The sequence below is a fragment of the Polyodon spathula genome, chromosome 13, assembly GCF_017654505.1.
Source record: "Polyodon spathula isolate WHYD16114869_AA chromosome 13, ASM1765450v1, whole genome shotgun sequence".
NCBI classification, from domain to species: domain Eukaryota; kingdom Metazoa; phylum Chordata; class Actinopteri; order Acipenseriformes; family Polyodontidae; genus Polyodon; species Polyodon spathula.
Genome location: NC_054546.1, coordinates 1,852,263 through 1,875,284, shown reverse-complemented (window position 1 = coordinate 1,875,284; position 23,022 = coordinate 1,852,263). Strand labels below are relative to the sequence as shown.

Here is a 23,022-nt window from a genome sequence, read left to right as displayed (position 1 = left end):
CATTCAAGGCTTTTCAGCCCGTGGCCTTCTAGGCAATGTATTTCTGCGCCCCACAGGACTACACCCCCTTCGCTTCTTGTCTCGGTAATTTCCAGATGCTGAAGAAAGCTTAATGTTATCCTCCTAAGTTGGCACTGTAAGTTCAACCATATTAATAAGCACTGTTGAAACAAATATTGGTCCCTGTCTGCGGCTCACTTACCTTAAGGTTATGTATTTTTAATTGGGGACACAGTCAATATGATATATTGAATAGGGATTTGAATGACTCAACTTATTAAGTGCACTTGCTGCGTGTCAAATCAACATTCTCCTGGTGTGCGGTCCCCAGGCTTGCTAATCACTTGTGTCATCTCATCACTCTCATCTCATCTGTTTGTAAATGAACTCTGAATCTCGGACAGAAGTCTGCTGAGAAAGCAGGGCTACTCAATTTGAAGCTTTAAAGCTGAGGGAACACGAAGCCACTGTGTGGCTTGGAACTTGGTTTCAGGAGACGAGGGCCCGGACCAATTCAAAACTGTGACAACCCGCTAGTCGCACTTAACAAAACTGTATTTAATAGTGTGTTCTTTTTTCTTTGTGAGTATTTTATCTCTTATACTCAAAAAGAAAACCCTGTTAAATAGAGTTTGGTTAAGAGCGACTAGCGGGTTGTCACTGTTTGGATTTGGTCCCGGCCTACTCTTCAGGCATGCACACCAAGGGACACTTGGGGTCTGATACAGCAAAGTTGCCTCAAACTGGGTCGCTGAGTCTCCTGGACCCAGGTTTCAAGCCACTGTTCCTGAAAACAGTGGCTTTGTGTTCCGCTTTAGAATCTAAGAAGATTTATTTATTTATTTATTTTTAACAACCAGGCTTCAAAGACCGTGGGTTGCCATTAATAATTCGGCAGTGCTGGTACATATGCACAATTATAAAACCGTTAGCTTCACGACAGTAAACATTTTAACAGTCTGCAATTAGAGGAAACTATCTGATTGCTGATAGAAATGCAATGGTGATTCTGGGGTCTGCCCATTTGAGTCAATACTTTTTTTTCATAGTTTAACATGCAAGATGTTTTCTTTGTTGAATGTGAACATTTAAAAAAGGAAAGAGCAATGCACACAGCAAAAGATGTTAAAAGATACTGTTTTTTAAAAATGTTATTTATTTTGTGAAAAGGGTAAGAATGTTTTACACAAACCCTTTACCGGATGAAAGGACATAAGCAGTTAACATGGTCGAACTCTGAAATAAATACTCTGCAAACTCTACTTTTTGGAATTTTTGAATTAAAGACCGCTGAAAGAAAAGAGTACCTTGTACAGTGAAGACAGACGTGACAGCTGTTGCCAGCTGTTTGCACAGAAATAGGAAACTGATATGGGTTTGACTAAGGGTTGCTGTTGGTATGCATAGACTTTTTTATTGAATGGCTCACATTTGTCAATAGGAAACTGCAATCTAATGCATTCTCAGAGGATAGTCTGAGGATTACAGTGGAATATACTATACGTTAATGATTTTTCTTATGCAGGTCGTTGAAGAAAGCCAAGCTGGCTGACTGATGCTGCTGTTTGTGATTTCATTAAGCATGGTCAACCACATGACCTATTTGCACAGTGGAGTTAAACTGCCAGAAGCACCTGGATCTCTTAAATACAGTTGAATCCCAGGAGACTTTGAGTAGTCCCTCCCTGTTTGAGCAACCAGATTCAGAATCCATATTTGACTGTCATGAGCTTTATGTCAGCACAGAGATAATTATAGATTGGAGAGTCACTCGTCTCTTTAGGGTTGTGTAAATGCAGGCTGTATATGTTTATTCAGACAGGATCTGTTTAGGGAACCACCTGTCAGGTGTTGAATGCGTAAAATCTTTGTCAAGCCAGGCAGCTTTTCAGGCATTTAGTTTCCTTCTGTTAAAGTGCTGTGCAATGTGTACACTGAGCAGCACAAGCATGACACAGAATGGACCCACCATGAACATCTGAAAAAGAAACTCTGGGTGTCCTTTCCTGGTGGCACTTTCAGAGAAACAGAGTGAAAGTAAAGCCTGCGTGCATGAAGCAGCTGTTTATCTGTTTTAACGTCTTTTACATTTGTTCCAGTTGACTTGTCTCATGGCATAGAGAATCTGACCTGATCATGTTACTGGTCCTGTAATGTTTGGGTGTTTATGGCCTCTCTGCCCCCTGTTTTATAGCTCTGTCCCTGAAAAGCACACTTCTAAAATAACATAACTTTGAGATGGCACTGCTGGGAGAGGTGGGACAAGCAGCTGCTAGTTCCTTCACTGCTACAGCCAGTTAATTTATCCTGCAGAGCCCACATCCCACAGCTACTATATGCACTTTGCATACCATTCTGTCAGGATGGAACTCAATACATTGACAACATGTATACACAGTATATTAAAGTTACTTTTTTGATCATACAGCATAAGCTTGTTGTAAATGTATACATGTAGCAAATAGAATTGATATCCAGTATTTGTCTGTTAAATAGAATTGAAATTGGTGTCTTTGTCTACCCTTTTGAAAGTCACCATTTCATTTATGTAACATGATGTTCTGGTACAACACTTCAAAGATATATTAAAGTAATTTCTGCAACACCCTTAAATAATGTTGCGTTAACATAATGAATTGCATACCGCTTTGTTGTTTCCCATATACTTAACATTAAATGTACTACTATTATGGCTTCCGGTAGACTTTTGTGATGTCATTTTGTAGTTTCTTTCATTGCATTATGTTAAGTCAAAGATCTAAATTATGCTCATATAGTTCATTTTTTTAAAATGTATGTCTCAATCCTAAAATTCTAGGTGATGCTAAACTTTTGGTCATAGCTGGGTATCGGACCCCATTCCTCAGCAACAGCAGGGAAGGGATTGTTTTTTAGGCTGGCTATCATCTGTGTAGAGAAAAAAACTAAAAATGATATAACACTGCTTTAAGAACTGTGTGTTTTCAGCTTCTAAAAAAAGCTTCTCTTGGTTTATTGCTACTCCTGATCTTATTGGTTTCACAGCTCCTGTTCCACGAGGAAGTAGGGGCGACAGTCTTTCAGAGGTGTTTTGATTAAAGCCAGCCAGCCCTAAATTTAGCTGCCACGTGAGAACTTATATCAGAGGCTGGAAAGGGCACCACAGTTGAATGGAATTCCGCAGCAACTGCTGCTGGGCCGGGAACAAGATGTAGTTTGTTTACTTCCTATGAAATAAAACAAAACCTTTTTGATTTACTTGCAGTTCCACCTCCTCAAAGTACGAGGAGAAGAAGCCTTTCCCCCTTGGCATCCCGTTTGGCGGGGGGGGTTCGAACCCTCTACTCCTGACCCCAGCCAGCCTCCAGCTCGCTCAGCTCCAAGCCCAGCTCACCCTGCAGAGGATAAAACTGGCGCACACGGCCGTGAACAGCAACACAGCTGCCACCGTTCTCAACCAGGTCCTCTCCAAGGTGGCAATGTCTCAGCCTTTGTTTAACCAAATGGTCAGCACTCCCCATGGACACGCTGGCGGAACTCAGCTGGGCATGTCCGCAAGTAGGTTTCCATCTGGCGGATTGCTCTTCCCATCTCAGAACCCAGCACTGGGTGGAGGTCTGGGTTGCATCGGGAGCCTACAGAACCAAAACCCCAGTGCTATAGGACTGAATCCCTTTGGAGGGATGGTGCCTCAGGCTTCAAGCCAACAACCCTCAGCACCCATGGGCCTTGCTCAACCTGGGGTCTCCCATGCATGCAGCGGCTTTACAGACTATGGAAATAATATGAGTGTTCCTGCTAGTTCAGTTTACAACTCAGACTCGGAGCGAAGGGGCCAGTACGGATTCCTCAGTGGGGTGCCAAGTGCTCTAAATTCTTCAGGGAAATCAGCTGAGGGGCAGTACAAGCCTTCCAGCCAGTCAAAGCTGGAGACCCAAGGTGGGTTTCAGAGGGATTTCTACATTGCAGGTGCTCAGGGGCAGAAAGCTTTGGGCTTCTCTGGGGAGCAGAACACAAATCATTTTCATCAAGGCAACCACAAAGACCTAACCAGGCCTGTCACCCATGAAACATGTACCACCAGCCAGTGGCCAAACCAGGCCAACTTCTCCAAGCCAAATAACCCAGAGCTGGTACCTAACTCAGGCGCTGTGTGGATGGCTTCAGGACAGCCATTCCACATGAGGGGAGAACTCTACAACCCAGAGGAGCCAACCGCTGAACCCAAGTTCAATCCTGTTGCCGGCCAGCATTCATTTAGCAAGCTGGGACCCAACAACCAGGGGTTTGTAGGATTTGAGCAGCTCAGGCAAGCAGAGGAACAGGTGCCTCCAGGCCTGGTGGTACCTCTACAGCCACACCAGCTCAACGATTTCCATGCAGTAACTCCTGCTCACCTTCCCCATGTCTGCACCATCTGTAATAAGAAGGTGTTTAATCTAAAGGTAGGTCACTAGCAGAACTTATGACCATTGCCGCGAGAGTTCATTCTGCAATAGCGATTTCACTTAGTTAGTTGACATTATTATAAGTTAGACGCAGACAGTGTAGTGCTGTGTACAGTAACTACATGTGTACTTGCAAAGTTTTTTGGGATGTTGCTAACGCTTTTTGTAATAATACTTAATAGTTGTATCATTTCTATGTAACCATGTGAAAATGGGAGTTTATTTTTAATGCTGTTATTAAAAACATTTTAAAAGTGTAATCACAAATTAGTAATTTATTTTTACAGTGTATGATTGAAAAAAAATGTAGTGTGTTCTTTCCACGGTATTAATTGTTGACACATACACAGACATAAAGAGAAGTAATAATAACGCATTCATGATCAATCAATCAATCAATCAATCAATCAATCAAAACCTTTATTTATCCAGAGGAGTCAATTGAGAACAAATTATCATTTCCAACGACAAGCTGGCAAGAGGCTCACACCACCAGAGCAAACAAGATCAAACACAAGAACTAGAAAATACAAAAAAACACATCAATCAGAAAACACCAAACATAAAATTCAGCAGCCACTTGGCAGGTACAGATTTCGATTAGCAATAGGTCAGATTATTATATAGCTGTTTGTTCACATGGCTACTCTTCTATAGAATCTCAAATCCCAAAATGGAAAGAAGCCCTGTGCGATGCATGTAAGTAGGGATGAGAGCAATAATATTTCTTTGTGTGTTTGTGTGTGTTGGCATAAAGGTACATCTGAATTTGGTGTCCTTCAGTTTGGTTAAGAATGTACTGAGTGATTTGTTAATAGTTGAAAGGTATCTACATTAACCATATGGACCCATTTCAGCTTAGCAGCCAATAATTCATGTGGAACTTAAATTGGTATGAATTGGGTTACTTGTGACGCCAGAGTCAGTTTAACAGCTCCTTGCTAAGGAAATTAATTTTACTGCATGTACAGAGTCAGAAAATGAATAAATTTTTGATGTGTTAGATTTGATCTTTTGAAGGACAGACAGGTCCTACTACAGCAATGTAAACACGTGCAGCAGTCAAGTGAACACGGTGTAGCATGGATATGAATTCTTGTGTTTTCTACAGGAAACTGTTTTAATGAGCCACTTGCTATACAGGTTTGAAGCAATACTTTACTACTGTATCTTCTTGCTGTTTAGAATCACTCTGTAGACCGGTTTCTGTTTCAATCATCACATCCTGTGGTCATTAAAAAACTCTCAGTTTTCTCTCTAAGTGCAGCTGGTACACCAGAGTGTAACCACTAACCTGTCCCCCCTGCAACACGCTGCTTCCAGTTGATGTAATTAGTGCAATTGCAAGTTGCTCTTTTAAGATGGAGCCGGAATTGTGTGCACTTAATTGAAGTCGTATTTATTGATGAACGATTTCTAATCACGTCTAAAGGAATAAATGCCCAATCTATTTATCTTCAGGACTGGGACCAGCATGCCAAGGGAAAGCTTCATATTCAGCAATGCCTGCAGTTCTCAGAGTGGTGAGTTCTGTACAGATACTACCTATTATTAATATGTGTAATAACTGCTGCTAAGGGAATACTATGAACTGCTAATTAATTTCTCTTGAATAAGAACAACACCCCCAATAATCTACATAGAGGAAGGCATCTCATGTGCTATACAGCACTCAACTTTGTTGCCTTTTCAGCCAGTAGATTACATTGCTTCCTTGTTTTTTTTGTGTGTAACAATACAAATTGTACATTTTTTAGGATATTAAATGAAGGGTCCTTGTGCAGTAAAGTACAGCACTGTATGCGTACAATTTCCTGTTAACATGTGTTAGCTGTGAATTAACCACATTTGTGAAATGACGAGGGAAGCACTGTGTTTAACTCTTGCGCAGCTGAATGCCTGAGTGCCACGCACTTGTGAACAGGTGTACTCTACACCGCTATTTATTTCATTTCTTTTCTGAACTGTCATGTCATGGGTTTGTACATTCAGTTTGACAATACTGTGATGATACTCCTTGTTTACTTAGTTTGGCATAAAGGTGAAGTCCAGTAATTATTTATAATCTTTGTTGGCCTGAAATATCATTCCAATGGCCATGTAAAGTATAAATACTGTATATGTTGCACATTTCCTGCTGCACTGACAAACCTTTCATTTTTATTCTTTAGCCCTGCCCTTGGCCTTGCTAATTTTCCAACATTTTCAGAAGGAAGTCTAAACACCTCCACAAATAACTCTATGGCGTATACCTCAACTGGAGCTCAAGGTGAATGCTGTTTAAATGCTTGACATGTACTTCGTTTACAACAACCTTAAGCACCCAGAATTGAGTTATTTTTCCAGAATGTTGGAAAACATATTTTTTTTGGCAGAAAACATATTTTGCGGGCAGATTTAATTTCTCTTTCTTCTTTTCAACCCCAGATTTATCCTCAGGTCTCCACATCTCTGCACCAATGAGAAGTCCTACATTTATATCAACTCAGTTAGGGTCAAAGGTCAGTACACCGGTGGTGAATGGATAATCCATTTCATTGTTTCGACCACTTTTAACCACACTTGCAAAAATAATAAGATAATGAATGTAGCCTGGCTATGCATCACATGACGCTCAATGCGACGTGTTCAATCATTTACCAGAAGTAATGAGAATTTTCATGGGGTCTACACATTACATGCACTGGGTAAATTCCACGTAAATCCTGAAAAATACAGCCTTACTCATAATACATTTATGGGCTGGATGGGTAGTCTGCTTTTATTTCCAGGTAGAAAGAAAAGTACATTCTTCCAAGGACTGATAAAAGAAAAAGCTGTATTGTTGTGTTTTTGTTTTCGTGGCACTCTTTTGAAAGAGGTACAGCAGTTGAATGGTGTGGATACATTTTCTTATCATGCCAGTGATCTGACCCTGGTGGCTTTGTGCTGTTTAGCATTAATAAATCCAGTTGTACAGTTTTTTTTTTTAAATGAACCTTGTCTGTGGGAAATGTATTGGGTGTAATTCATTGGCACTCAGATGAAGAGTTTATTGACCATTTATGTTAGTTTCCTATAATCTCAGTTGCGAATTAACCTTGTTGCCTGAACTGCTATTGATACAGTTGTTAAAATTAGAAACTCGTGGAGCAGCCCACAGAGACGGGTCATTTCCATAAATGGCAGCTACTGTGTCTTAAGGTCCAGTGTGTGCTCTGGAATACTCCGGAACGCCGTTCCGCTGTTCCGCTACTATTTTCTATAGGCAGTGGCGTGTAGTCGAGCCAGAGCCCGCATAATAGGAAAGCTAAGTCACATGACTCACATCTCTGATTAAGTCAGTAGTCCTCTTGATGCAATGAAAAGAGTATTATGGATTCTTCTATTGCAATCTATTTCTTTAAGAAGGCTAAAAATGCTGATGAAGACGACAGCAACAGTGCATTGACTACGACTGTGGACACAAACACGAATGAAGCCACTGACATATGCACGTCAAGTAAAACATTCTGACAAAATGGAGAAAGGCACTTTTGTGGAAATACAAATAAATGCCTATGTATATATAAATAACCATGTGCATCCCTACACTGTTTATACAGCACGGCTCCTTTAACCATGTGCATCCCTACACTGTTTATACAGCACGACTCCTTTAACCCCATGTGCATCCCTACACTGTTTATACAGCACGACTCCTTTAATCCCATGTGCATCCCTACACTGTTTATAGAGCACGACTCCTTTAACCATGTGCATCCCTACACTGTTTATACAGCACGACTCCTTTAACCATGTGCATCCCTACACTGTTTATACAGCACGACTCCTTTAACCATGTGCATCCCTACACTGTTTATACAGCACGAGTCCTTTAACCATGTGCATCCCTACACTGTTTATACAGCACGACTCCTTTAACCCCATGTGCATCCCTACACTGTTTATACAGCACGACTCCTTTAACCCCATGTGCATCCCTACACTGTTTATACAGCACGACTCCTTTAACCATGTGCATCCCTACACTGTTTATACAGCACGACTCCTTTAACCATGTGCATCCCTACACTGTTTATACAGCACGACTCCTTTAACCATGTGCATCCCTACACTGTTTATACAGCACGACTCCTTTAACCATGTGCATCCCTACACTGTTTATACAGCACGACTCCTTTAACCATGTGCATCCCTACACTGTTTATACAGCACGACTCCTTTAACCATGTGCATCCCTACACTGTTTATACAGCACGACTCCTTTAACCCCATGTGCATCCCTACACTGTTTATACAGCACGACTCCTTTAACCATGTGCATCCCTACACTGTTTATACAGCACGACTCCTTTAACCATGTGCATCCCTACACTGTTTATACAGCACGACTCCTTTAACCATGTGCATCCCTACACTGTTTATACAGCACGACTCCTTTAACCATGTACATCCCTACACTGTTTATACAGCATGACTCCTTTAACCATGTGCATCCCATGCCCTGCTGCTCTTGTTTCATTCCATAGCTATTTCGATTGGTTTATTAAATGCGCCTACTAAATGTAGCTTAACAGCATTTGTACATGTTCTAGCAGAGCATATGATCCTGCTTGGTGGAGAATCTTATTTTAATGACTCATCCATACATGTTAGTTTCTGGGATTTATGAGACGTTTCATCGCTGAAGTAATAAAATAATAAAAATACAGCTAGCTTCTATAATGCCCACCTGCTTCCATAGCAGTTGGAGGTTCTGAAGTCTTCATTACTGCTGGACAGCATCAGCATTTCTTTAGGTCTTATATTTATACATCACATATGATGGATATAGATTGTAATGGGGTGCAACTTGCAGTAGTTAATGGTTCTCAGAATAATTTGGGTATTTCTGTTCTTGTAATCTGTGGTAAAGGAGTTTTTATTCAGCATTCTGCCATCACCATGAATTATCTCTTAATATCGCATAAAACCAAGGTGCCGACTTCATATTTTCAGTGTTATAGAAACCAACTTTGAAACGTGATCTAAGATGGCTGCTAAATTGAAGTCCCATGATTTTTGTTAATTTAGCAGATTTTAATACCACACACTATGAGATAGTGTATTCTGTGATTATCTGGGTCAAGTTTCAATGAACCCTTTAGTACCAGTAAATTTAAAAGGATGCATCTACTTGGCATCCCAGATAAGATGGGGCTTTACTATTATACAACTAACTGTGTTCTATGATTATCTCAGTGAAGTTGCTTTTCTCAGCTAAGGTTCATTACCAGTGTTGTCCAATAAAAATAAATTAGCTTGTTCACTGTATTAGTGATATTAGTGCACACGTTTTCATTGTTGTAGCTTGTTCACTGTATTAGTGATATTAGTGCACACGTTTTCAATGTTGTAGCTTGTTCACTGTATTAGTGATATTAGTGCACACGTTTTCAATGTTGTAGCTTGTTCACTGTATTAGTGATATTAGTGCACACGTTGTCATTGTTGTAGCTTGTTCACTGTATTAGTGATATTAGTGCACACGTTGTCATTGTTGTAGCTTGTTCACTGTATTAGTGATATTAGTGCACACGTTGTCATTGTTGTAGCTTGTTCACTGTATTAGTGATATTAGTGCACACGTTTTCATTGTTGTAGCTTGTTGAATGTACATGTATTCTGAATGGGATTTTTTGCCAGGGCTGATTTATTGACCCACTTTACTTTTATACATATCATTCATTGTTTAGATCATCAGTGTATTTATTGGTTGGAGCCAGTAATTCAGCAATGTAAAGACAGAAAGCTTACTCCTCTGAATGTCACGTTGTGATATGAGTGATATTTGTTTCTGTCAGGCACTGACCTCTGTAGAGGAAGGGCTGTATAAAATTAGCTCCGGTGGTCAAGTGCCCATTACACTGTTACTCTGTCAGATGAGACATTTTTCATCCTCAGAGACAAGTAGCATCAGCCCCTTCCTGAACCAACAGGGAAGCAGCGCTAAATAAACCGACAGGATCAGGGGACGGACCTTGCAGTCCTGGAAATGGAGTCTCAGTGCCATAGTGTTCTGCTAAATTAAAATATGCATTTATATAGTCGTCTGCCTGCTTATAGTAGAAAAAGGGTATCATAGATCTATTTTTAAGAAAGTCATACAAAAACTAAAGAATGCTGGCAGCAGTACGGTCTAGGTCTTATACCTGATGCCTCATGTGGAAGGGATTGGACACATTGTAACCATATTACCCAAAATGAAGGACTAAGGGTAATTCAGAATACAATAATGAATAGAGTTTATTACTCTGTTTAAAAATTTCTAAATTCAGAAAAATATTTTTTAAAGCAGTTTTGATGGACATAAATGATTTATATCACTGGTTTGTTTTCACAAAAAAAAAGCAAATTGTACTCTGTAATAAAAAACATTTTTAACAAATGCTATAGGTAGTAATTTTCCATTATGACACCCTAACAGATTTGGGTGATAATTACAGTTTTGAACATATGTTAATATACTGTGCCCAAGCCTCTTCCAAGCTTAATTGTGCTTGATATGCTTTTGCTTTTAACCACGGCTATAAAAAGAGTTGACAAAACGAATCCAGAATTCTACCTGCTTTAACATTAAAATGAACGTGCGTGTGTGAGTGATTGTAATTATTATAATATCAAATGCGCTGCATGTTATATTGCTGCTGTTACTTCTGTAGACCAAAAAGGCAAGTTTTGTCATGATCCGTGGAAGGTCAGTATGTTAATTGTGCATCAATGCCATTATTTTAAGACCTTCACGCAAGCTGGCACTTGGCTGATCACAAGGCAATATTTTATTAAGCAAACAAATACGGATAGATTTCAAGGACATAAACAGCCTGTTGATTTCAGTTTCTGTACATCTTTATTAGGCAAGTCTGTGTGACCTTCCCTGGAGTGTCATGAAGCCTCTAATAGAATTATCACTTTTATGTCTGAAACTGTTAAAGTCTGGGCTCAGGCCAAAAGCAATAAAATGGAGACCTCACACTGGTGCAATTAAGATTAGACGGTTAGAGTTTCTTTCCAAAGTGTCAGCCTGCTAGCAAAAAGCTTTAACACATGCTAGCTGGGAATCCTGCTGGCTTTTCATTTCTCTTTTTAAATATTCTGTTTCTGCCAGTGTTATCTGAGCTGCGACACAGTCATTTAGATTAGCAAACCCGGGATCGATCACATAAGTTGATCTGGATTTTACATTTTACCTCTAGCCTGCTTGGAAGAAGCGCAAAAACCAAACCAAATTTTACAAAATAAATTTTAACATTTTAAAACTACAAAAACACAACACAGTTGGAAGTAACAACCATTCATTTTATCTCCTTTATTTATCTCTTTTTTCTTAATAGTTTTATTTCTTTCGAACAATGTTCCTGCACTTTAACTGTTGTTTACTCTTCAGTATGGGGCTCAGTGTCTTTCATTCCTAAGTCTACCAAATTATTAAATACCAAAAATGTCCCCATGAAATAGTGACGTGTCCTGTTTCTACTAGGCTGTGCAGCCGCATTTCTAGTCAGACCTGACAAGGGGAGTGCTGTGGGGTTTTATACCAGAGATTTGATCCTGCACTATCAATCATGTTGCGCTTTCACCAGAATGACAGAATAGTTTTTTGTATTGATGCCTTTGACTTCAACTTGTGCCATCTCGATTATTCCAGCTGACATTAGTCTCACCCTTTATGCAATCGTGTCAGCAGTTTTCAGTATGTAAATCTGTCTGCAGCTGAGAGCCCCTGTGACTCTGCTCCAACATAAACAGAACAAGCGCCCTGACATTCCTCCTCTAATTAGAACCCCCCCCATTCTGCCTGGGACCAGTAATACAGGTTGACGGTCTTCTCAGAGGTGTTGATATGCCTCCTAAATTTCTCCTTTTTGCTGTGACACAGCGGTGTGTGTGCGTTGCATGTGTGTGTGTGTGTGTGTGTGTGTGTGTGTCCCCCTAAGCAGCAGGGGCTTCTATACTTAGCGATCCGAGAGGATTAGTCACAAAGGGGAATGGATGTCTGAGAGGGATTAGGTGACACATTTTTTGATCTGAAAGGGATAAACCTTATTACCGCTGTCACAACTCCAGGCTGAATCTGCCTGCAGGGACACACATTTATAGGCTTAAGCAATAAGTACGTTGTAAAAGTAGACGCCAGTAGATACTTAGTTCAGACAGCTGCAGAGGGAGTCCTTCCCTGCTAGCAATGCTGTCAGTCGTTCTGAATGCCTGAGTTCTGTACACTAAGATCAGAATTATTTATTTTGAGACACAGAACATCTTTTTTTATTAACTGCTTTGAACGTCAGCCCTAGCTAAGTTGTATTTTATCAAGAGATTTTCTATTTGCGAATATATGTTTTCAAATGATAAAGCTCCTGTTCACTTGCCCAGGCACTCCTGAATACCTGTTAAACTTTTTAAATATCACGACTCAGAACCTGGGAATGGGCAGTGGGGGGGTTTGCAAGGATTTCTTCTTTGGGAACTAAAACTTTCTGGATAACCTTCAGTGTAACTTGTCAGGCTTAATAAAATGTTTGTTGCCATCAGATGTGTGAAGTGCCTGCTTGGTGGTCTTCCATGACTTCTTCAATATCTTAGCCGGTGCTGAATACAGGCGCTGAATACAGGTGCAGATTATGCAGAGGGGGAAGAGCTGCTAATACATGTAATCTGCCTACACCACTTGTCTAGTCTAGTCTAGTATGGGGGCATTGTGCTGGGGCAGTGGCTTAATAACTGGATTACAGTAATAAAAAAAAGTATGTTGTATTATTACATTAACACAGGTTGTTTGTCTGTTACAAAGCAAGGCTCAGTTCAAGAATGAAATGAATGAAGCCGCTACTCTACTCTTCTTGGAACCAATATATTTCAAAAGCTCTTTGCTTTCTTCCAGTCAAAGCAGTGCTGGAAATATAATGAAGAAAGTGCTAGTAACTCTTTCCACAGAAATATCTTTCACCTAGTTTCACCTTTTTTCACCTTGGTATCTAAGCATGTTGTTATTATTATGTTATTATTATTATTATTATTATATATTATTATTATTATTATTATTATTATTATTATTATTATTATTATTATTATTATTTTGTATTATTATTATTATTATTAATAATGTGTATTTTGTATTATTATTATTATTTTTAATGTAGCCACACAAATTACATTTCATGAAAAGATCAACAAGTTTTGTTACTAACCATCATCATGAATTGTATATGCTTTTTTTAATTAAAAACATTTGCCAAGAAAGACACAATACATGGAGCCGAAGCCTCATTCAAGAATTGAATCTATTCAGTCTTGAACAAAGAAAAGTACGCGGCGATCTGATTCAAGCATTCAAAATTCTAAACGTTATTAACAGTGTCGACCCTGGGGATTTTTTTGACCTGAAAAAAGAAACAAGCCGACACCCTGGGATCCATCAAGAAGCTGCTTGATGAGATTCTGGGATCAAGAAGCTACTAACAACCAAACAAGCAAGACGGGCCGAATGGCCTCCTCCCCTTTGTAAACTTTCTTATGATCTTATGAACAGCCCTACATTTGGGTCTCATGTTGAAAATGGTGTACTCCTCAATTAAATTTGTAAATTGAAAATTATTCTTTTTTTAAAATGTATTTATTTATTTTAATTTTTGGATTAAAATGCTTACCTAATGCAGTTTATATGATAAGAGTTTTAGCAGTTTTTACAGTTCACTGACCAAAGAAAGTCCAATCTTAAAAAAACCAACAAATCTCTTTTCAGTTTCTGCAGAGAAAGCCCACAGTTAGCAGAGTTGTTCACATCTGTAATCTTCCGGAGGGAAGCTGCACTGAAAATGATGTCATCAACCTGGGACTCCCCTTTGGGAAAGTCACTAACTATATCCTCATGAAGTCCACTCACCAGGTAGGGGTTGCCATTAGCAACAGAAAAGTAAAAACGCATTCTGCAATTTCCGTCTGGGACAAATAAAAGCCAAACATAACAAAATAAGAATTACAAAGTACCTCTGTGATTTTTAATACCTTTTCAGGAACAGCGGCTTGAACCCTAGTCCCAAACCACAAAGGGGCTTCATGTTCCCTCAGCTAAACAGACAACATAAACTAAAAACTAGATTACTGATGGGGGTCGTTATCAGTAAACATGCAGCAAAGTGGTTCAGGTACAAAGCTCTCTTTTTTTAATTAACAGGCTTTTTTGGAGATGGCCTATGCTGAGGCAGCCCAAGCTATGGTGCAATATTACCAACAGACTCCAGCCACAGTTCATGACCAGAAGCTGCTGATTAGAATATCAAAATGTTACAAGGAGCTGCAGCTCAAGGTAAACCAATCTGAGTCACGCGCCTGAGTGGATTGCATGTAGCAGTCTCAAATCAGTTTGTGGTTTAATTTGAAAACATATGCATAGTAATAGATTATCCCCATTTGTTTTGTTCTTTTTTGCTTGTTTTTGTTTTAGAAACCAGGAAAGGATGTGGACTCTATCATCCATAACATTCATTCTCAGAGAGAAAAGGATGTGATGCATGATATAGAAAGGCAAGTATCTCAATATTCCCATGTTTTACAACTAGGGCCATTAAGAAAACAGCTGTTTTATTCACTGGTTTATGACTGAATGAGCAATGCTAAAAGCTCTAGAAAAGCATTTCTGTGAATTGATGTAGATAAATAACACACAAGTACAGGACTTCCACTGCATCGGATTTGGCAGCTGTACTAGCTCAAGATGAACGAGAAGGCAAGAAAACAAACCTTCTTTGTGTCTAAAATCAGATTACGCCTGAAAAGCAGTTGGCTTTGGCTGATGTTTTGTGATTACCAGTTTGGATGTCCTCTTTGTGCACTAAGGTACCCCTTGGAGAGGACTCGATCTCGCAGCCCAATAAGTCGCTCCCTGAGCCCTAGGTCACACAGTACCAGCTTTACCTCCTGCAGCTCAGCCCACAGCCCCCTGGGCCCCTCCCGACTGGAGTGGAGCAACGGGCTGGAGGAGAGGAGGGCCTCCTGGGATTGGTCCCCCCACACTCGGATAGAAGAGGATGAGCAGGGCTGGGGGACTAATGAAAAGGATCCAGCAGATAATTGGATGCAGGACAGGAGGAAGCAGTACCTGAAAGACAGCGATAAGCTAAGCCCGAGATCTTTGGATGAATGGGTAGAAGAGCTGCGGGGAAACAGGGATAGGTATCCCAAGAACAGTCCCCGGAATGTGCCCTACTGCTCCTATCGAAGCAAAGAGGACGAGTATTACAAGAAGGAGTCTAAACACAAGTCAGACGAGCCTCAGAAACAGCACCAGCGCCACGACATAAAGTCCAAGAGGAGGGACCCAGAGCCCCATCACAGAGCAAGGGAAGGGAAACATTCAGGGAGTGAGTCACAGGAGGACCCTGGCACAGAAACAAGAGCCAGCAGGACACCAGAAGATAGGGGTAAGAAAGGTAGCAGCGAAAGGGGGAGAAGCAAGAAGGTAAATCAACAGCCTTCAGCAGAGAAGGAGAGAGTGCCAGGCAGTGAGGTAAGAACACAGGCTGATGAACTGCCATTAGGTTCTTGTTAAAGTGCTGTATTATTTTTAAGTATAGTGGTTACATATCAGTTTTATCTTGTATCACTCAATTGCAGGGAAAGAAAATAGAGCACAAAATAAAGGAACGGCAAATGTCACCTGAAAGGAACGGCAAGGAATCAAGGGAGCCAGACACTGAGAGGAACCATGGAGATCAGGTAAAAATGAGGCCTTGTCAGACCCAAAACCAGGGTGAACATTACTTTATATCACTTCTACCAACTTCAAGTTTCAGGGGTGTTTTGACAGTAACTTATAATCATTGTGGAGAGATGTCAGTTAGATGATTTTGTATGTGGAACGTTATTTGTTAGAGGCAAAAAGAAGCTTTGTGCAGCAAAAGTTGTCCTGTTGTAAATTTATAAAGGATCCAGGAGCATCCTTGGAATGGATTGGGTTACATTTGTTGGTTAAAAATATATATTTCTTCCCGCTGGGGGACTGAATAGCAATTTTTCAATCTGATGGTGGCTTTTAAAGATTATGATTTCAGGGTATTTTATGAGTAGAAGCATGAATGTTCCTGCAGCGTTTGATTCAACATTGTGCCTGTGCAGCTAGTCATGAGACCTGAAGTAACTGTCTGCTCTCCAAGTTAGGCTGAATATTTATACAAAATGACATTAGCGTTTACACTTCAGATTCTCTCCTTTAAACTTTCAGAAATGATATGAATCTGTGGCCCACGTAAGCCAGCCCAAGTAGTTTCCATGGTGACATTGTTGTGTTGATTACTCTTGCAGGGTGAGTGGGAGAGTGGCAGCGGGACTGAGGGGGAGTCGTGGTACCCCAGCAACATGGAGGAGTTGGTCACAGTTGACGAGGTGGGAGAGGAAGAGGACTGCATCATCGAGCCTGACATATCAGAACTGCAGGAGGCTGCCCAAGCAGGGGGGAAACCTGCTGAGCTGACCGACTCCAGCAGTGCGCCAGCGGGCAGCGTGGCGCTGAGAGGGCTGTGTAGCTACAAGAAGAGTGATGAGAGGGCAGGGGGGAGCCCAGCAACAGGAGAGTCTGCTGTTCAAGGGGACTACGATAAAGAACTAATTCCGAACCAAGTCCTTAAAGACGAGGTCTGTGAACTGCAACAAGAAGATCATGTCAGGGAATTTCCAGCGCAGGATCTCCAGACTGCCATCAAAGAGGCATGTTCCTGCGCAGAGCTGGAACCAGTCAGCCCAGATCTCCCACATCAGGAGGGGGGCCTGCAAGACCAAGGGGCCCTCATAGAAGACTGCAATCCTTCAGATGTGCTGGGGAATGGTGACGTTGGCAAGTTGGAAATGAAGGCAAAATCTGCAGCTGAAGAAATGGTTAATGACGATATTCTAGAAGAACATAAAAGTAATATATTGTTACCTGTAACACTTAAATGTTCTGATTCAAGGATTTGATTTGAAAGCTGCAATTACTGGTTGTCATGTCTGCTTACAAGAAACATTGAATTAAAATTATATATGTAATAATAATAATAATAATAATAATAATAATAATAATTCACAATTCTATCATTTGTTTAATTCAAAGATAGTCAGATAACATAATAAAGAGTGGTAATTGTAAGAACTGCTGGAGCAACTCCATCTTCCTCAAAGCATTAAGAGTTTGCAATTGCAAGCTGACCATTTGAAAATAGAGTGCAGGATAATCCCTCAAAATATTCTCAAATATGTGGTAATGTAATCTGAGTTCTTAAAACCATAGCTCTAGGAGACTTGATTAAAATAAATGTATTTTTTATTTTTATTTATCAGTCAACAGCAAGTCACAGAGGGAGTCTCTCAGAGTCCCAGAGGAGGGTGCTAGTGAACCCCAATCCCAAGCACAATGGGAGGAGGAGAATGTGTTCGGAGAGCTCAGCATCCCATTAGGTGAGCATGAGGAGTCCTGCATCCAGACCTTTATTTGAAGAGGCTTATCATCACACACAGACTGTCTGGCCACGTTTGTTGTTTAGCTGTTGTAGATTAACCTTATTGCAATATACAGCTATGGCCAAAAGTTTTACATCACCTAGAATTTTAGGATCATGCCATCAAATAAACTACAAAACAATATTGCAAAAGTCTATCGGAAGCCATAACAGTAGTACAGTATTTGATGTAGATTGATAGGTGTTGTTTGTCACTTTTTCATGGAGTATATGGAGACTACAAAGTGGTATGTAATGCAATAAGTAACATTATTCAACAGGTTTCAGTCAACTTTATGAAGCAAAATTAGTTCATTGTGTAAGGTGATGCTGTAGCTGTAACCTGCTCTGCAGCAGTGTTTGATTGATCTATTGTTTATTTAGGGATGGAGTTTGTGGTGCCCAGGACTGGGTTTTACTGCAAACTCTGTGGGCTGTTTTACACCAGCCAGGAGACAGCCAAAACAACGCACTGTAGAAGTACTGTTCATTACAAGAACCTGCAGGTAAGCACAACAGAACAGACAAGCACAGCAGTGGGGCCATTGTATTACACTGCAGCGGTCCTTCCATAGACATGGGAACTTGCTCACTGAATCATTACACTGAACGGAAAACTAATAACAGAAGCACAAGCAAAGAGGAACATCACTTGCAATCGGCTTTAATGCCACTGGATAGTCTCTTCCAATTACACCAAGCTCTATAGCAAAAAGGCAATTTTTCTAACATTATTTCTTCTTACCGTATCCTTGTGCACTGAAACATACTGTAAGCGCATTGAATTACCATATAGCAACAACAGCAGAAGTGAATTTGGGCGGGCGTTCCTTTAGCTGTCTGGCTGCAGTGTTATGGAACGACCTCCCTATTAACATCAGAGGAGCTGACAGTTTCAATAATTGTAAACACCTATTAAAACCCATCTCTTCAGTGCAGTTGTAATGTAGTTTAAAACTGCATGAGGTGAGCTGGGTGTCTGTTTTTACCGTGCTGTTATTTCTTGATTAGGTCTTAACTATTATAATACACGTTGTTATCACTTTTAAATGAAATATCGCCTAGGATACATTATGTTGTTGCTGCTTTAAATGAAACGTTTTGTATTTCAAGTGTAGTTTCTTATCTCTGTATATACTTTCTCATTCATGCACATCTTATTTGCTGATTGATAGGCTAACCACTGACTGATGACATGACTGATACACATTATGGTTTAGGCTGCATTTGAGTCCCAGTGAGTAAACATGTGTATCAGGAAAGTGTGAAATTACCCTCTTCTGCTGAAACTCTATCTCATGTGTTATTCTGTTTGTAAAATGCACTTGAGTCATGAAATCCCCAGCAGGGGTCAGGATTAACATGACACAAAGATTCAGCTGGCAGTGCAAATCCATACTGAAGTGTGCTCTCCCAGACCCTGCAATCAAAGAGGGACACAGCCCAGTGGATTCAGAGGTGTATTAAGTTGCTTGTTAGTGCCCAGACTGCATTACTCCTTCTGCTAAATAACCTGACGCTGCTGAAACCTGCATGACTGCCTGACTGACATTCCAAAGCGAAATGGGCAAGAGCAGCTGTCATGCCTGTCAAACTGGGTAATGTGCAGAAATGACGTACCTCCAGTGAGTTCATCATATTGCTTGTCTACAGTAGGTTATGAAATGGTGGGACAGGTCATTAAATCATATTGTGTCAGGAGGAAGCTGCAGCCAAAAGAGGAGGTTTAGTTTAAGCGACACCTTACTCTATCTATATCTATATCTATGTCTGTCTATCTATCTATCTATCTAACTATCTATATATATATATATATATATATATATATATATATATATATATATATATATATATATATATATCCTATCACTCTCCTCTAGAGGAAGGAGAGTGAGAGGACAACTCTGTGTAAAGTATGTGTTAGGAAAGTGATTTCAATAAAAACAAAGGTGTTGGGGTAAATTGACCCTGTGGCACTGTGTTATTGACAGAGTTTGCATTTGCAAACGGTAAACTGTTAAACCAATTTTACAGGGAAACAAGCTTAGCTCCCTGTTGTTAGAGAGAGGGACAACGATCTCTCTCCTAATCAAGACAGGGATAATTATTATATATTATAATATTATTTTATAATTATAATAATATAATAATATAGCTAATTCATATCTTTAATATTTCACAATGCAGTGGTATCTTCCCAATTACACAGCATTGCTTTGTGTACAGAGCTGTTACGGCTTACACAGTATATAGATAAAACCCACACTTTGTCCAGAGAAGAAAAACCTCAATATTTTGTCTGCCATGTCTTTTCAGAAGTACCTGACCCAGTTAGCAGAAGAAGGTATAAGAAGCGCACAGAGGAACAACACAGCTGCTGAAGAAGCTGGGATTGCCCCGCAGTTTGAAGGGAAGTAGCCCTGTTGATTCTGCAAAGGGGAAAAAAGGAAATATGTGCCTATTGTGAAGCATAAACAGATGAGCCAGATCCTGGATAGGAATTCAAGGATGTGAACTGCTGAAACAGTAGACCATCTCCACCCACCTCAATTGGTGTGCATGTAATACCAGCAGAACCATCTAATACCACACAGCTTCTCACACTCAGGCGTGCGCTCACGTGAGACGAGACTCCCGTCCCTATTCCTCACTGTGTAACTGCTGTAAACCTGAGCAGAGTGGACTGCTACACATGAATGTGGCTGAATGGCTGGAATAAAGCACAGTACTGCTATAATGTTGGCCCCCAGGTGAACATAGGCATATCCCTTTAAATTACATTTAAACAAATGTAGTCTTGCTGTTCTGTTTATCCTAATTGAAACTGCTGGTCTCTTATGGACAGGGTGGTGGCATTATGAGCGTTCTGATAATCACGTATGGCTCTGCTAAAATATCTACTAGGATAACTGTTCAGGGTGCTTCAGTTCAATCAGCTGAGACTTACAGGAAAGCTACACAATTCAATGTATGAATCCCCAGACAATCCCCAGTAGATAGAAAACAATCACAATCCATATGTGCAGTCCAATTGATATTCTTCTAGGTTAAACAATGTATTCGATTTCTCCATTTCTGGCTGCCAAATAGCATGCTGTAAAATAAAAACTCTTATCTTTATACACCTCTGTTACTAAGTATGTGCCAGATGGGGGCCAAATGTAGGCACCTCTCAAGCCAAAATTGTCCTAACTAGGGAATGATTTGACTTGTTGTATTTTAAATTGACCCGGTTTCCCTCCAGTGTAATCCATTGAAGATTAAAAGTCGAAATGATTGCTTCCACCAGGCAATCTTGAATTCATAATAAACCAGACCCTGTGACGTGTGCATTTGAGAGGTTCTACTCGGCTTAAGAGCAACTCAAATTTTTCAAAAGGTGGTAAAGGCACCTCAGCTGCATCAGGGTCTTTGAAGACAGCATATTGTCCTGATTAATCTGAAGGCACTTGTGCCACTACAAGTGTCCCAGTCACCGCTATCTAGGGGGTCTGTGCTACTGTACCCCACTGCAAACCGCAAGGATCCTGCACTTTGAGAATGGCAATAAGATAAAAGCAGAGACATATTCAGGGAAAATACTTTTACACAGAGCTGTAATTGTTGAAGTAAACTTGAACTGGACCATTTATGTGAATATTTATTGTGAATTTTCTTTAAAAGTAATATGCATTTTGGGGTTTGTAAAAAGTTGGATTTTTTCCCTGAACTGTACAGTTGATTGCACTAAGGGGGTGAAGCTTTGTATTTAATTATTTGTTAAATATTTTAAATGTGGATTCTTCCAAAAAGTGATTGCAATAAACACTCTGAAACAATGTATGAGTGGGACACTTTTTTCATCACAGAATGTTAAAGAAAATCACCCATTGATGTGTGTTTTCATAAGCATGTCCACAGGATCTGTTTAACGGTATAACGGTAACGGTTATCCCTGACATCAGCCAGTGGTGTAAAACCTGGCAGCACTTTCCTCAGACTTTTTAATATAAACCTGTCTGCTTGGTCTTCAGCATCACAATTGTTTTAAACAGAGTTCTGAGAAAATACTTTTTTTTGTGCGCAAAAATCTGATGTGTTTGGATCCAGAAATAATTCTGAACAAAAATGACAAATACTGCAGTCCTGCTTTTATTCATAACTAACAGGAGACAGATTTTGCTTTTTGGAAACCAACTTTTTGAAATATGAATCATTTGCTTTTCCTTTTGGGAAACTTACCAAGTTTTGCACTGGGTAGTAAGTATTGTTTGTCACATGGATCGCTTGTGACACCTGGTGTTGACATTAGTTATTGCAGCGTTGCTTCAACGCTTATCTGACTTCCGGTTGCTATCGACCCGGTCTGAGTGTTGCATTTGTCTGGCAATGAAGGGGGCTGTTTTTGAAATATACTGAATAGTTTCATTCTTAAACATACTCCTGAATATCTTTAATATTTAATCATAATACATGTGCAACCTTTACAAAACATAAAGTTCCACAAACTAGATGAAACTTTATAATATATAAATATATTTTGTAAGTCTAGATTCAGAACAACCAAAACTGCCATTGGGTTATCAGATATTAAAATGATACATTGTGTTGTCAAATACTATATGCACTGTACATTTTTAACAAATATTTAAAATGATTGTGTGTAAATTAGAATGCACATAGGGGACAACAAATCAAATGACCAGCACATAGTATTTTTGTGTTCTATTCATAACATTAAACTTTGCATTCTTTCTAAACACGAAAAGTTTTTTTGGTTTGTTTGTTTTGAAGCTCATAAAGTTGGGAGAGCGCCCTTCAGTGGCAAAATACTGCAAATGCATTTCGCCATTAATTTAACCACTTGTTATGTAATGAAACCCGACTTTTACAACCCCAAACTGGTCATATAGGTTTTTGGTATATATATATAGGCTATTATAATCCCAAACTGGCCATATAGGTTTTTGGTATATATAGGCTATTATAATCCCAAACTGGCCATATAGGTTTTTGGTATATATAGGCTATTATAATCCCAAACTGGCCATATAGGTTTTTGGTATATATAGGCTATTTTCAATGTTTTGGCAGCGCAACTTGCAATTTCTAAAAATCTAAATAAA

The 23,022-nt window shown here is 39.8% G+C and overlaps 1 protein-coding gene across 1 annotated transcript in view; it reads left to right on the top strand.

Moving 5' to 3' along the window:
- Positions 1 to 21,724, top strand: part of LOC121325556 (RNA-binding protein 20-like) — a 40,782-nt gene extending 19,058 nt beyond the window's left edge. The window contains exons 2-14 of the mRNA XM_041268222.1: positions 3,245 to 4,424; positions 5,889 to 5,950; positions 6,599 to 6,696; positions 6,855 to 6,928; positions 14,191 to 14,334; positions 14,623 to 14,754; positions 14,893 to 14,972; positions 15,285 to 15,954; positions 16,062 to 16,163; positions 16,749 to 17,349; positions 17,760 to 17,876; positions 18,302 to 18,423; positions 20,234 to 21,724. Of these exons, the coding sequence (XP_041124156.1) occupies positions 3,245 to 4,424; positions 5,889 to 5,950; positions 6,599 to 6,696; positions 6,855 to 6,928; positions 14,191 to 14,334; positions 14,623 to 14,754; positions 14,893 to 14,972; positions 15,285 to 15,954; positions 16,062 to 16,163; positions 16,749 to 17,349; positions 17,760 to 17,876; positions 18,302 to 18,423; positions 20,234 to 20,335 (3,484 nt within the window). The 3' untranslated portion in view covers positions 20,336 to 21,724. The remainder of the gene's footprint in view (positions 1 to 3,244; positions 4,425 to 5,888; positions 5,951 to 6,598; positions 6,697 to 6,854; positions 6,929 to 14,190; positions 14,335 to 14,622; positions 14,755 to 14,892; positions 14,973 to 15,284; positions 15,955 to 16,061; positions 16,164 to 16,748; positions 17,350 to 17,759; positions 17,877 to 18,301; positions 18,424 to 20,233) is intronic.
- Positions 21,725 to 23,022: the final 1,298 nt, after the last annotated feature.